Source organism: Meriones unguiculatus, chromosome 21, assembly GCF_030254825.1.
Source record: "Meriones unguiculatus strain TT.TT164.6M chromosome 21, Bangor_MerUng_6.1, whole genome shotgun sequence".
NCBI lineage: Eukaryota > Metazoa > Chordata > Mammalia > Rodentia > Muridae > Meriones > Meriones unguiculatus.
The window spans coordinates 44549443-44563682 of NC_083368.1; the positions used below are offsets into that span (position 1 = coordinate 44549443).

The window sequence follows — 14240 nt, forward strand, 5'->3', positions numbered from 1 at the left end:
TTCTGTTGGGACTTCTGGCGCGACGTTGCCTAAGAGGGATGAAGGCGGGTCCTGTGCTTGGTCCAGACTCAAGTAGGAGTTGTTCATCGAAGCACTCTCATTTGCTTCTGGCAGCGGCACTATGTCACATTCACGTTGAACCAGTTTTTCTTTAAAATGAAATTAAAAGAATAAACACATAAACGATTTTCTTCCAGACTTAGAATTTCTTTGAAGGAAACTATGTTTGATTCCTGTCCAACTTTGAGTGTCTGAATTCATTATTGCTTTCATTTCAAAGATGTCATTGGTGTGCATAGTACTGAGATCATGTATAGCACTTAGGACTGAGAACAGCAAGAATGAGCAGCTTTCACTGAACCACTATTGAATTACTTTTTTTTTAGCAGATTTTTAACTTAAGCATTATTTTAAATTACCAAAAAATTCAATTCATTCCTCTAATTTTGTATCTTTGTTTGAAATCATTTTTGTTGAACTTTTATTTTTCTTTCCAGACCTACCTACCATCCCGCTATCGTCCTTCCTTTCGTTCTTCCTTCCTCCCTCCATCCTTCTCTCCCTCCCTTCTTCTTTCCCTTTCTCCCCTACTTCTCCAACATTCCTCTCCTACCACTTTCACCTTTTCCTTCTTCCTCTCCCTCCTTTATATGCCCCGTCTCTTCAGTTTTATCGTTATTTGTTACACCTCAAGTCTCTACTTTTGAATTTACGTTTTCAAATATGTATTTTCATTATTGTAAAATAATGGTTCCTCTTGTTTAACTGGATGATTTTCTTTGTTTGTTCTTTAACTTAGCCCAACCTGAGCGCCTGCCTCAACTGCAGATCTCAGCACAGGAGCCCAGCAAGGAGGAGACGTGCAAGATGAAGAATGGTGGCCACACAGGTCTGAGCAACGGGAACGGAATTCATCACGGAGCCAAACATTCATCCACAGATAATCACAAGATGGCAGCTCCTGTTTCTCAGAAAATGCACAGGAAAATCCAGTCCAGCTTGTCTGTAAACAATAATGTCAGTAAGAAAAGTAAAGTCAGTGCTGTCTTTTCGCAAAAGTCAGCTTCCTCACCAGAAGGTAAGTGTGAGATAGGTGTGTATCTTTCTTTAAACCTCATGCAAAATTATTCAGCAGTAGTATACTGATCCAGAGAACACGAGTAACGTTCTTGCCTTTCCATCAGACAAGCCAGAATTTGGGTAAAATACACTTAAATTCCTCCAATAAAAGTCCAGGATAAAAAGGGAATATCTGACAGCCAGCATCCTGCTTTTAGATTACCATCCTAGAGTGACTAGTCATTACTTTAAATAGAACAGGTACACATTTTTTTTAAATGCCACAGTTAAAAATATGAATATTCCATTTTGGGGTATATCAGAGTGCCTGTATTTTTTCCTTCCTTGGTACAGTGTGTTACTCTGTGCAGAAGAGATAAGATTTACCTGCCTGCATTTTTGTCTTGCAAATTCATTCATAATATGCAAAGCTGAAATAGGGAAAAGATCATGTAATTTCCCTGGGCTTGTTGGGGAATGGACCAGGTGATGGATGTCTACTCTGTGAGCCATCTTCCAGCTCCCTGGCTGCCAGTAGGTAGTCATGGCACACACCCACTCCAGCCCCACCCAGCACTTTGCTTTTATCTCATATACACGTGCCAATGCTCTGTGACCTCTGGAGAGCTAGCTATTATTTCTTCTTCAGTCCCATCTCATCTGCCATGGCCAAATTAAAACCAGGCTAAATACTATGAACCCAGAGCAGGCTTTTTTTTTCTTTTTAATCTTAAAACAAACCCAATATGATGACAATATATATCTGCCCTATATATTTGGTACTAATAAAAATATGTGTGTATATATATATGCATTTCACTATCTGAGTATATTTCCTTTACCTTTCGATTTTAATTGCCTTGAAATCTTAAAGAAGATTCTGTGGAATGCCTCTGGAAAGTTAGCCATAAGTCCTTACAGTGATAAATTGAGCTGTAAATAGGGAATTGTATTGAGAGTTACGAGTAATGAGTAGGAGGAGAAAGGATATTACATTTTGGCTACAGGTGTCTTCAACTCAACTGAGGCAAAGTGTTAGGTTGATCAAATGATATGATAATAAATGGTCTGCATAGTTCCAGGTCAGTGACACTACTTTCCAAACTAATTAGATTGAAAAGGACATGATTGACATTTGAAAATGAGTTTGACATGTAAGCTGCATGGTCATCTCTGAAGTATGGGTAGGCTGTTAACTAACCTGGCTCTCCAAGGAGTTGGGAAGGCAATGCAATTTTCTTTAGAGGATCTTCACTTCGAGGTGATTGGGTGAAATAATTGAATGCAATTGAATTCTACTTGTTTTATACATATGAATTTACTCATATCTTCTTAAGCCCTTGTTTTCCATTTGATATTTGTTTATTTTAATATTAAAAAAGTTGTAACACTGGCTTGTCAGCCTAACAGGAAATAGATTATGAAGTTTTCTAGTGATTCCTGTTTCTAATTGTGTTGGAATTTATTTGGAATATAAGAATGCATCGTTGGAGGAAACATGGAGGGGAAAAGGCAACATATGAATGAAACAAACATTCTCTTTCCCACCTTTTCTCTCCCATTTCCTTGTTTTGTCCTCTTTTTCTTCATCTCTCCTCTCCAATCTCTTTAGGATTGACCACAAATACCTGGATATAGGGAGTCCCCTAGAGGGTACAGTTCTCACAAAATAGCATTTACAATCAAGTCAGGGACATGAGGAGTATGAAGCATAAAGGAAGGCATCAGAACACGGCGTATAGTCCTGTTTGTCTTCACTTTTAGCTTCTAGAGTTTAGGCAGTTGCACACTTCGTAATTTTTTTTTTATTTGAATCTAGATTAACGTTTCATTATCCTATTTCATATATTCTCAATGTTAAAATATCCTCATGAATGTTACTCTTATTTAAGGTCATGCCTTTAAATTTTGCTTCAGGATTACAGACATGCACCTCCTCATTTGACCTCAGAGAATTTGAATGAGGCAGATAGCTTAGAGTGGTCAAGCTGAGGAACCAGAACATCTGCTCTGGAAGCTCGGTTTTACCTGGAACCTGTTGCTGGTGGTGGCTTCTCTGAACCCCTCTGTACCTGCTTTTCCATTTGTATTTTGACAGTTGCCTGTAGCTCACAGAACTGTGTGGCTGGAAGGAAGGGGTGTCCTGTGAATGAGGCAGGTAGACAGTCTCCGGCACACAGGAGGCGTGTGCAACTTAGGTGAGACAACACAGCTGAGAGAATCTGATGACCTGCCTCTTGCCTGCTGTCAGCTCTATCTCAACACTCCACACACTCAACCAGGTTGAAGTCCAGGCCTCACCTTAGTGCAAACAATGCCCCAGCCCTTCTAAATAAGTGTTTTCCAAACTTGGTCAGTGAAAACTCTTCATCTTTGTAATGAATCTGTATACTAGCAACATTTGAGCCTGAAAGATGTCTCCCAAGTGGTCAATATTATTTATACTCAATATAAAAAGAGCACAACCAAAAAGAGAATGGAATGGTAAAGGGAGCATGCATAGCTGCTTTTGAAGTTTTTCAGATAACATTGTTTTGTACCTTCTTGTTAGTTGCTGCATGTAGAACAAGCATACATGATGAAGGCTTACGTAAATATGAAACAGAAGCAAACTATTGCATATCTATAATGTAGCAAGGGTATCACAAATCTGACATCAACAGGATCCACAAAGCTAGTTTTAGACAAGCCAGGACTACATTAGAGTAAGGTGCAGTCTGCCAAAATCAGAAAGGAGACTGCCAAACAAAGAAACAGGCAGTCTTCTTCTTCTTCTTTTTTTTTAAGTTCATCCATGAAAACATTCCATTGCAATTGCTTTAAAAAACAAATTCCATCCATGTTTATTCATACAGCTAACCAAACCAATTCAAGACCCACTGTTTCAGCATGTAATGTAGGCCTTCTGCAACCAGGGACAATTCCAGCAGAGCAAAAACCATTTCTGCGGTAGCCCTGACCTTTTGGGAATGTCTCAACTTTCTTCATATTTCACAAAGAGGGCTGGTTCTGAGTCTGAAGTATCTTGGCTGTAAAAATGGAATCAAAGTATTAAAGACAAAGCTGCCCTTTAAAGTTATGTAATCAGGAGGCTGGAGAGATGAGGCAGCAGTTAAGAGCATTGGCTGCTGATCTGTATGACCTGGGCTCAGTTCACAGCACCCACATGTGGGCTCACAATTATCTCTAACTCTAGTTCCAGAGAATCCAATGCCCTCTTTTGGCCTCTGTGGACACCAGGCATAATTCAAGGCCAAATTGTTCTACATTGTGTGATACTACCTCAAAGAAAAGCTAGCTGATGAACCAAGTGACTAAATAATCTGAACTAAAAGCCATTTACTTGGCCTTCCAGCATCACCTCATTGTGAATGGAAATACAGCTGTGGTGAAGGCCCAGCGTTTCATCTCAGTATGCATTCCAACTTGCGATTTCCTAAAACGTTGAATTCCCCAAACGGTGGGAGGTGCTGACTCTGTTTAATGTGTTTTTAGTGGTGCCTTCTAGCCTTAGAGTTTGCCAAGTACTCATACGCGATATGTTGGTTTATTTCAAACCATGGTGTCTCAGTCTTCCTTGAAACTAACATACCTCATATATGCTTCTAAAATGTTCTTTTTTTTTTGCGGTGAGGGAAAGAATACTTTTGTGGGAAGACAGCACATTTTACTTAAAGGTTATTAAATTAGTAGATTTCTTCCTGTTTTGTATAATTAAATATTTTCATACATTCTTAAATTTTCTGATTGCATCACCCAGGTGGAGAGTTTTAAGACTATGTGTAAGATTCTTGACCTTTGAAATAATTATAGTGTAATTTAGTATCATCTAATATTCAAATTGCCAAGGGTTTTCATTAGTCTTGCAGACACTTTTCTTATCATAGTGGTGGGAAATGCTAATATGTTTTAGGTGTGCCAGTTATAGCTATTTTTTTTTGTAAAAATTAGGTTTCAACAAAAATATTGTTAAAGAGTTTTTCCTATTCTTTCCAGGGATGTTTGATAATTTGTACTCCACACTTGATACTCTAGAGTCAGTATTTGTAAGAGGCACACCCTGAATTTCAGCATCACATTGAGCATCGGTGCTTGGAAGGACGGGAAAAGCACCGTATCGACAGCAGTAGCTGGTGACATTTCACTCCTAATCATATAGAGTTGGCGTAGTCTGACGTGTAGAACATATATTATGGAATCTGTCTGCCCGGTTTGCTTGTCAGCAATCCCCTTGACCATTATACATGTATGGGTGAGTTCATAGCCGGTTTGTGAGGCAGTATCTTACCTGGAAAACGGGGGTGTTATACATACTATGTCATAGCAGTGTTATAAGTACTCAGTGGGCTTTAGTGGCTTTGTCATCATCGCTACTAAAGTGTATGGGGGTTGGTGGCAGGAAGATGTGCTTCCTGGAAAAGGTGCTGGGTAGGGATTTGACAGACAGAACTGAGTTAGAGGGTTGAAAGTAAGACTTTTTTTACTTTCTTTTTCTGTTGACATAATAAAATACCCTGACAAAAAGCATCTTGCGGGGGGGGGGGGGGTAAGGGGAAGGCTTTATTTTAGCTCAGAGTTTCACATTAGAGTCCATCATAGCAAGGAGGTCAAGGCAGCTAGAACTTTAAGAAGTCACATCTCCTCAACAGTCAAGGCCAAAGAGAAATGCAGGCCTATGCTTGCTGACCACTCAGCTCACTTTCTCTACCACTATACAACTTAGAACCCAAACCACATGGTCTTGGTTCTCCCACATCTGCTAATGTAATCAAGACCAACCCCTACAAACGTGCTTACTGGCCCATCTGATCTGAACATTTCCTCATTAAGACTCTTTCTGAGGGTGATTTTATATTGTGTCCAGCTAACAGTTAAAACTAACATCGAATAGAAGGAGGCATACAAGGGTAAAAGAAGCTCTATAGATGAATACTGTTTCATATTATATCAACTGTTTGGTTTTGTGGATAAGTTGACACAGGATAAGAGACGATACTGGAGTGTACAGGAAAAGATCATCCACTGGCAGCAGGGATGTATGCTCTGAAGATGTGTTCCCATTTTGTGTGATTTGCTGAAGGACATCACTGGGTCAGCTACATTCTTTTATGTTGTATTTTCATCCACTGTTTAGGACTCTCTTGGTTGTACTTGTGTACATCTTGGCATCTTCTTCCTTGGAGCATGCACTGCACTAATCGCAGTGTTTTTACAGACTTTCTGCTCTGTAGTGATGTCCCGTTACTGTAAGTCAGATATTACGTGGCTTGAGACTTGTTGGATTTCAGAAGCTAGCAGGCTCCAGTGGAGGTATCTGGACCTATGGATGGATCAAAGTTCAGTCTCTATGATCCTGTCTTCTGTTGCCCTTCTTTACACTGTTCTATGACATTCCGACTCCAAGATCTTTGCTCCTTTCTAGGCTCTTCCCCTTACTTCTTTTTTTATACATTTCCCTCGGCCTTCCTACTGTGACGGTTTTTCACACTATACTAGATGGTTGGGCTTCTTCTTGCCAACAGTAAGTCCTACAGGGAACTACTGCCAACCTCATCAAGTTCTTTTTTATTATTATTTTATTGTATTCTGTATATTTTTAGATGTTCATATTTTTATTTTTATATTTACACATTCCAAAATTTTAAAGCATGGAGTAAAGTGTCAACATTTAGGTGAAGATACTCATTGGGAGTTTTGTAACATTTTACAATCTTTGTTCTCCTCCATGAAAAAGATTTTTCCTGTAAGGTAGACGTAGCAGACCAGCACTGTAGTGTGGTTAGATAACAATTGGGATTTATGAAATCAGTACAGTGTTATAGTCAGAGCTCCCAGAGACAGTTTTTGTATGACTTGAGCAAGATATGGCATAGCATTCCTCAAAGTAGTTAATTTGCCTGGGTGATATTTTGCTTGGTTGTGTCCTGTTTTCTCAGGCACAGTATTTTCCAGTGCATGTCTGAATAACACTCAGAGTAAATGGATTAGTATTATACTTTTGAGTGAAGTATTTGCCAGTGATTTGGACAATAGGAATTTAACCAATTTCACTTCTCCTTCAGTAAAATAAGTGGAACAACAATCCCCGTGTGTGTGTGTGTGTGTGTGTGTGTGTGTGTGTACTGTGAAGTAAGTCATTATTTTTTACACTTGAAATATATAAATGCTTGAAAATTATGACAATTATCAATAACATTACAAAAAAGTATTTCTGTGGTGCTTAATTAACATCTCAATAACTTTATTTAGAAAACAGAAAGGATTTGAAGGAGTTCTGAAACTTGAAAGCACATACACACACACACATACACACACACCAACATAGAGATGCTGATAACATAACTCAATTCTCAGAGTCCACCCGCTCACCCTTTGTTAAAATAATTAACATTTTTGCAGGTTATCTGGAATGGTCTTAAAAGCTGTCAGCTGTGTATCAACTCCATTACTGGAATTTTTGGCTTTTGGTTTTGTAGTCAGTCTGTTTCAGGCAACTGATCTAACCATTTAAATTAGCTCAGCATCCACTCAGGAGATGGGTGGGGAGGAAATCAAACAATAGAGATACAGATAGATTGGCCAGGAAGCTTTAGGGTGTGGGGTGCTTGGGAGAAGAGACTATTCAGAGCCAAGTGAAATGGAAAGAACCGAGTAAACCCATGACCCTATTTACACACCATGCTTTTTAGCATATTTTTTTAGTACAGTGGTAAAACTCTTAAGTTTTTTTTTTTTTTTGTGGTGTTTGTTTTACTTTTTGCTTTCTTTTGTTTTGAGACCGGTTTGCACACTATAGGCAAAGTAGGCAACTATAGGACAAGTATAGAGGAAGGTTTATTCTCAAAACTTAAGTTGTGCCATGTATGGACAGTAGAAGCCCTGGAGGTTGTTGAATGGGTTCCAGGTAGATGGACAGGTCTTTGTCCAAGCCTAATTCTACATAGAATAGGAACAGAAGTAGTGTGCTTATTCTAGGAAGGACTGCCATTACTTTCCCGGTTTTGGTCATTGGGAAAATAACTAGAAATTACAAAATCAAGAAGAATAGCTGAATGTCGTTGGCAGCTGATTGTGGCTGGCCTTATAGCTGGACAATCAGAAATAATTCAAGTGGAAAGTTCCAAAGCACATTTGGAAACATACTTGTGAGGCTTGAGAGAAAGTTCAGAACCAAGCATGCTTATTGTTATTTGTTCTCACATAGAAGTGTTTTTGTTTGTTTGTTTGGTTGGTTTTTGTTTGTTTTTTCAGGACAGGGTTTCTCTGTGTAGCCTTGGTTGTCCTGGACTCTCTTTGTAGACCAGGCTGGCCTCGAACTCACAGAAATCCATCTGCCTCTGCCTCTTTGAGTGCTGGGATTACAGGTATGTGCCACCATGCACAGCTGAATAGCCCACTCTTAAGTAAAGATTTCCAATTGAAGGTCAGGTGGCTGGTTATAAGAATGTCTCAGATCTCTGGAGGCTGGCCAGTTTGATGCCATAGGAGTGTATCCACAGGAGGCAAACACGCAGCAATGTCAGACATTTCTCCAGAGAGAAAATCAGACGGAAAGCAAGTCTGATTAATGCCACACTGACAGGAGAACCTGGAAGAATTCAGAGTCAGAGCGAAATGGAGGACCACTTGGTTGGGAGGAAGTAAGAAAGGTGAGAAGACAAACATATAGCCTTTTGACAGAGAACAAAGTCTCTAAGAACACGAAGGGACCATATGCCAAGTTTTGTTGGCAGGTAAAATAAGATTAGCTTTGAAATAATCCTATTGGATTTAATAAATTGGATATTAATTAAAAATCTTCTAAGAACCATTTTCATGTGGCAGCCAGAAGGATACAAATCATCGGTATCAGGACACACACACACACACACACACGCCAGGGCCAAAGTGAAGATCCAGGGAACTGGTTTTCTTGAGTTTATATTGTTTTGTTTCAAAGATGGGAAAGATTTGAGTATGTTTACATTTGGATGGAAATGATCCATGAGAGAGAAAAAGGTTGGAGCTAGAAAGAGGTGGAAGCATGGCTTATTTATAAGCTTCCTTAGAGTTTAGATCTTGAGTTCAGTACACTAGACTAAATGAATAGACAAACATTATCAAAACTAAAGAACTGAGCAACTGGGGAAGCATTTGATGAGTCACTGACCTCAGGGGCTCTGCTCTGTACGGGATGAATGCTTAGTTAATCTTAGAGGACTTCTGAGTAACTTCTACGGAATGGCATGATATGAAGTTTTGCTAAAATGACCAAAAACCTAGCCACTAGGGTAAAATTTTTTTAAGCCCCTTTTCTCAAGTCCCCACTCATACTCTATTGTAAAAATAGTGATCCCGTCTGAATGGAAGGCATTAAAAGAGTCTTATGATTATGAGTTTCACATTTCTGGCTTTTGTGTCTTGGTCCACAGATGCACAAAACTTGACAGCTTCTTGTAACTGACATTCACAAGGCCCTGAGTTGAATTTAATCAAAGTTTTACACAAATAATAGTTTGCAATAAAACAAGACATAAAGTGGTGAACAAATAGTTACAGAGTTACAACATGTATAGCAAAGATGAGTCAGGAAGCCATTGTGTAATTCAGACAGATAGCATACAATATGCAAATTTTAATATATGTTTAAAGATGCTGTGTAACATTATTCTTGAGGAGGTGAGAGCAGTTATTACTCACCCCAGATAGGGAATTAATGACAAACCAAAATACAGATACCACCAAAGTCCAACTTAGTGAACAGTAATTCTATTGGAGTCACTTATAGGAACATGTATAGGGGCAGAGATACCTTAAAAGCAGCTGCATCACCAAAGCTCATCCCAGCATGGGTGACAGCTCACAAAAGAAAGAAACCTGGAGCATATTCCACAACCCACAAAGAGCTCAACAGGTTTCTTTCAAAAGTGTCCTTTCCATGAAGCTCAGTTTGTCTAAGAGTGCTTCTCAGCAATTCCTACAGTTTATAAATGCTTGGGAAAGAGGGCCTAGTAAATCTTCTCAGTTTCAGAGACTTCCTGAAGCTATTGAGTTGTTTGTTTCTTGAGTTTTAGGATCTTTCTTGAAGTGTAGGTGTTTTAATCTTGGGGAAAAGTTCTACCCAACAAAACCAAGTGTGTGCTTCAGCATATCTGCTCTTCCCAATTGTCACTTGAAAAGGCTGAGATTTAACTGTGAATTGTGAGTCATTGCAATTGTGTCTTACACAGTAACTGATCATGTTTGGTTTAATGGATTAATTTGAGAATCTGATAAAAGTTGTTCCTTTTTTTTTCTGAGATTGAAGGAAAGGTAATAAAATCTTGTTAGCTTCCGTGGTATTCTTGAGGTAACTGGAGAGGTTAGATATGCACAGATATCTGATTTGAAAATCAAGTGTTTCTAAGAACTGAACTGATGGTAGGACTTAATGAACCACCATGGCAGGTTTTAATCTTGAGACAGGAAGCCTGCATCCGGTATTGAGCCAATTGTGTTGACATGGTCTGATTTAGTGCTTTTAAACATCACCTTGTCTTATTTGCTGAGAGTAAGTTAGTAATAAACAAAACAAAACAAAACAAAAACAACAAAGGAAGGCTCATTGCAAGTGCTCTTGCCATGGTTCAGAGGGTAAGTGATGGTTAGCATTGTATGGCATTGCTGGAAGCCATGAGATGTTGTTGCTTGTGGATATGCACTGACTATAGAATACACTTGGGTGAAGAATGTAATATTAGCAGGAGAGATGAAAGGGTTAAGAATGACTCCCAGGATTTTGGCCAGAGGAAGAACAGAGTTGCCCCTAACTAGCATGTGATATTAGGGATAGAAGAAAGTTTGGTCCTTGGTGTTGTTGGATTTGAGATGTCATAATTTATGACCGGTGGTTTGCAATGTGTGGCAGTATGGGGAGATGGAGTTCAAAAGAATGGCCTTGCAGTCTGAGATCTTTTCTATGGAACATGGGGTGGAGTGTATGGCTCAGACACAGTCTAGGATGATGGGAACAAGGAATAAAGCATAAGTGTGGGTTTTGCTATGATTCATTTGGAATAGAGTGTGTCCAAAAGCATCTTTTGGGCACTTTCCATATATTCTAACATGAATTCACGGTTAAGAAGTACTGCCAAGAAGGAAAATGCGGAGATAGCTCAAGAATAGAGCCCTGAGCTGCTCGTTCATTATATAGAAAAAGAACTGGGGGAAAGAACACATGAGTAGACAGTATCAAGGAAGAATAGAGAGCCAGCCTGGAAACCAAAAGAAGACAGTGATTTGAAAGAGAATGAGTGTTTGCATTTCACACACAACCAGAAGTCCAACAGGATGAACGGGATTCACGCGTGGAGGGCATTGGTGTGTGGTTGTATCAGTTGCTTTTCTTATTGCTATGACAAAACACCTGACAAAAGCAATTAAGGAAAGGTTAATTTTGGCTCACAGTTCAAGGGTCTGTGATGATGTATAAAGAGGAGGCTGGATAAGTTGGGAGAGGGGATTCATAATATAGTACTATGTTGTGTGTGTGTGTGTGTGTGTGTGTGTGTGTTTTAATACTATCAGATTTTAGGTCATTACAAAAGAATGGTCATTTTTTGAGAAAGAGAATTCATGGTGACAGGAATGTGTGGCAAGAGGCACATTACATCTTCACACAGCAAGATAAAAATTTGATGCTGGTGTTCAGCCAGGTTTCTCCTTTTTCCAGCTCAGGAGTCCATCTCATTAATGGACTGTCCATGTTCACTGTGAGTCCTCTCTTCATTTAAACTTATCTGAAAACATCCTCATAGGCACAATCAGAAGTGTGTTTCTCAACAATTCTAAATCCACTCAAATTGACAGTGAAGATTTAACCATCACATAGACAAGTAATATTTTTCATCTGTTATTGGTTAGAGTTCATGTCTTATGAATTCTAGACAGAAGGAAAAACAAAATGCTCAAGATTAGTTTTCCAAGGGAAAGGAAGGGAAGGTAATGAAAGAACTGGAGGCTGAAGGTGAAAGTTTTAGGACTAGATGTATTGATTGGCAAAGTCATCTAAGAAAGGGAAACATAGATGATGCATAATGATGAGGCAGGGAGGGAAAGGGGAGGAGATTCATGACACACTGTGCGGCTAGTGTGTGCGTGTTGCTAGTGTGTGCGTGTTGCTAGTGTGTGTGTTTTTAGTGTGTGTGTATGTGTATAAATACCTATCAGATTTGGGATCCTTACAAAAGAATTGTCATGTTTTGAGAACAAATAGAACCTGCATCATGCAATGTCTTAAACCCATGAGACGTTTTCCAGCCTTTTCACTGGAAATCTTTCAAATGGCCCATGGATTATCCCAGAGTAAACATGTGGTTTAGAATCATCTGCATAAGAAAATAGATTGTGATTTGGCCCCAAGTTACATGTACTAAAGGTTTCTGATTCTGATCATTGTAGAAGGAGTTCAGTAAGCTCATAGTTGCATCAATGGCATCGGATACAAGCACATGCAGGGAGGAGGGGTTTTTGGAGAAGATACAGGATGGGCAGGATGTATTGAGTCTTCTAAGAAAAACTGGCTGGGGACTCAAGAATGCCCTACTGTTTGTAAAATGTGGGCGCAGAGAAAAAGTGCATCAGAGTGTTGTTCATAGAATACTGTATGGTGTCGTGTGGTGTGGTGTGGTGTGTGTGTGTGCGTGGTGTGTGTATGTGTGTGCGCGCGATGAGTTGACTGTACTAGAAAACTATTTGGAAAGCACACTCATGAGCATTTAGTGAGTGGATCTTAAGTCTTGCTGGTCATGGTGATTATGGAGTGAGATGTCCATTACTTAGATGGAAGCAGGAAGCAACAATTTTCTCAACCTCTAAAATTTAGATTAAATTGAATATTTTCCTCAATAGTAAATTCTTTCATAAACTTCTATAGAATTGGAATACCTGTGACCTTATTATCCCTAGAATTTCCATTTTGCATTACAGTTGCATAAATCATGAATGTTACTTATATTAATTAACCCTGAAATTACAGTAGCTATCTGGTTGCTACTAGATCTTCATAATTTATCTACAAAGAAACACATATTTATTCTAACTTCACTTTTAGTAGTATTTTAAAGTAATTTGACATCATTGATTAGCTCTAAAAATCTTGTGTATTTTAATTCATGGATTAATTTAATTCATTAATTTCCCATGGCTCATCAGAAGCAGAAAGCAAAACAAGAAACAATATGGAGACACTTGTTCTCACCCCACTAGTGGCCTATTCATTCTTTGCAATGAAAAGAATTTGTTTTATGGCATGCACGTATTGTGTATTTGTATAAACTGTGTATTTCTCACAGTGCAGAAAAAAAGACTTTCCAAATGGTGTTTGAAGGGACTTCCAGTAAACTGAAATGACACAATAGGGCAAACACAGATTGTCACCTTAAATCTACAGTAAATAGTAAATTCTTAAAGTAGCTGTTATTTTTATGTTTACGTTTTTGAGCTGTAATTTTGCTAACACATACTCAGCAGTGCCAGGTTATAACAGAAGGCAGAAACTGAGTATGTGACTTCTATAGGGTATGTTTTGAGTTATCATTATTTAAATTTGTATCAATAAGCACAAGAAAAAAACGACAAGTCAACAACCTGGTGACACATTTATTTATGGGCGTTTAGGCAGATTTGCAGACGTGATTTGACTGGTGTCTAGCGAGTGTGGCCTCAGGCCCCTGCGGGGCATGGGGTCATTGGTTGGCATCCCTTCCTCTCAGAGTTCACTGGAGGGAAATTGAGAAGGTGATCAGCAGCCTCCTCTCAAAAGGGCATGGGAGGCAATCAGAGGAGCGTGGTAGAATCATTTGAAAACAATTCACTCGGGGAAGTAAATCCTGCTCCTCGTTTTGAAGAAGAGAAAAAAAAAAGCATACTAGTAAATAGTAGTTGTCGCTTAGAAGACTGAAAAATCAGGAGTTTGGGGAAATATGAAGATAATTGAAAGAAAAGAATAAAATGGATTAATACGCAGTTTCCCGGAGACATAGTAAGCCTGCCGACATTTCTCCTGTGGCTTCTCTCGGGAAATCAGTCTGGAGGATGCGGGCCTCCTGGGGAATAATATCCCCAAAGCACTGTATCATTTAAACTTGACACAAGAAGTTGAAGTTTATTTTTTTTTCCTAATAATTATGCTCAGTGAGTGATGCAGAAATTGCATTTTGGAA

General features: G+C 39.0%; 1 protein-coding gene across 3 annotated transcripts in view; it reads left to right on the top strand.

Annotated features, from left to right (window-relative positions):
• Positions 1-14240, top strand: part of Mdfic (MyoD family inhibitor domain containing) — an 82426-nt gene that overhangs the window by 50874 nt on the left and 17312 nt on the right. For all 3 annotated transcript variants that reach the window (XM_021647803.2, XM_060374242.1, XM_021647802.2), the window contains one exon: positions 800-1078. In XM_021647803.2, coding sequence (XP_021503478.1) covers positions 800-1078 — 279 coding nt within the window. The remainder of the gene's footprint in view (positions 1-799; positions 1079-14240) is intronic.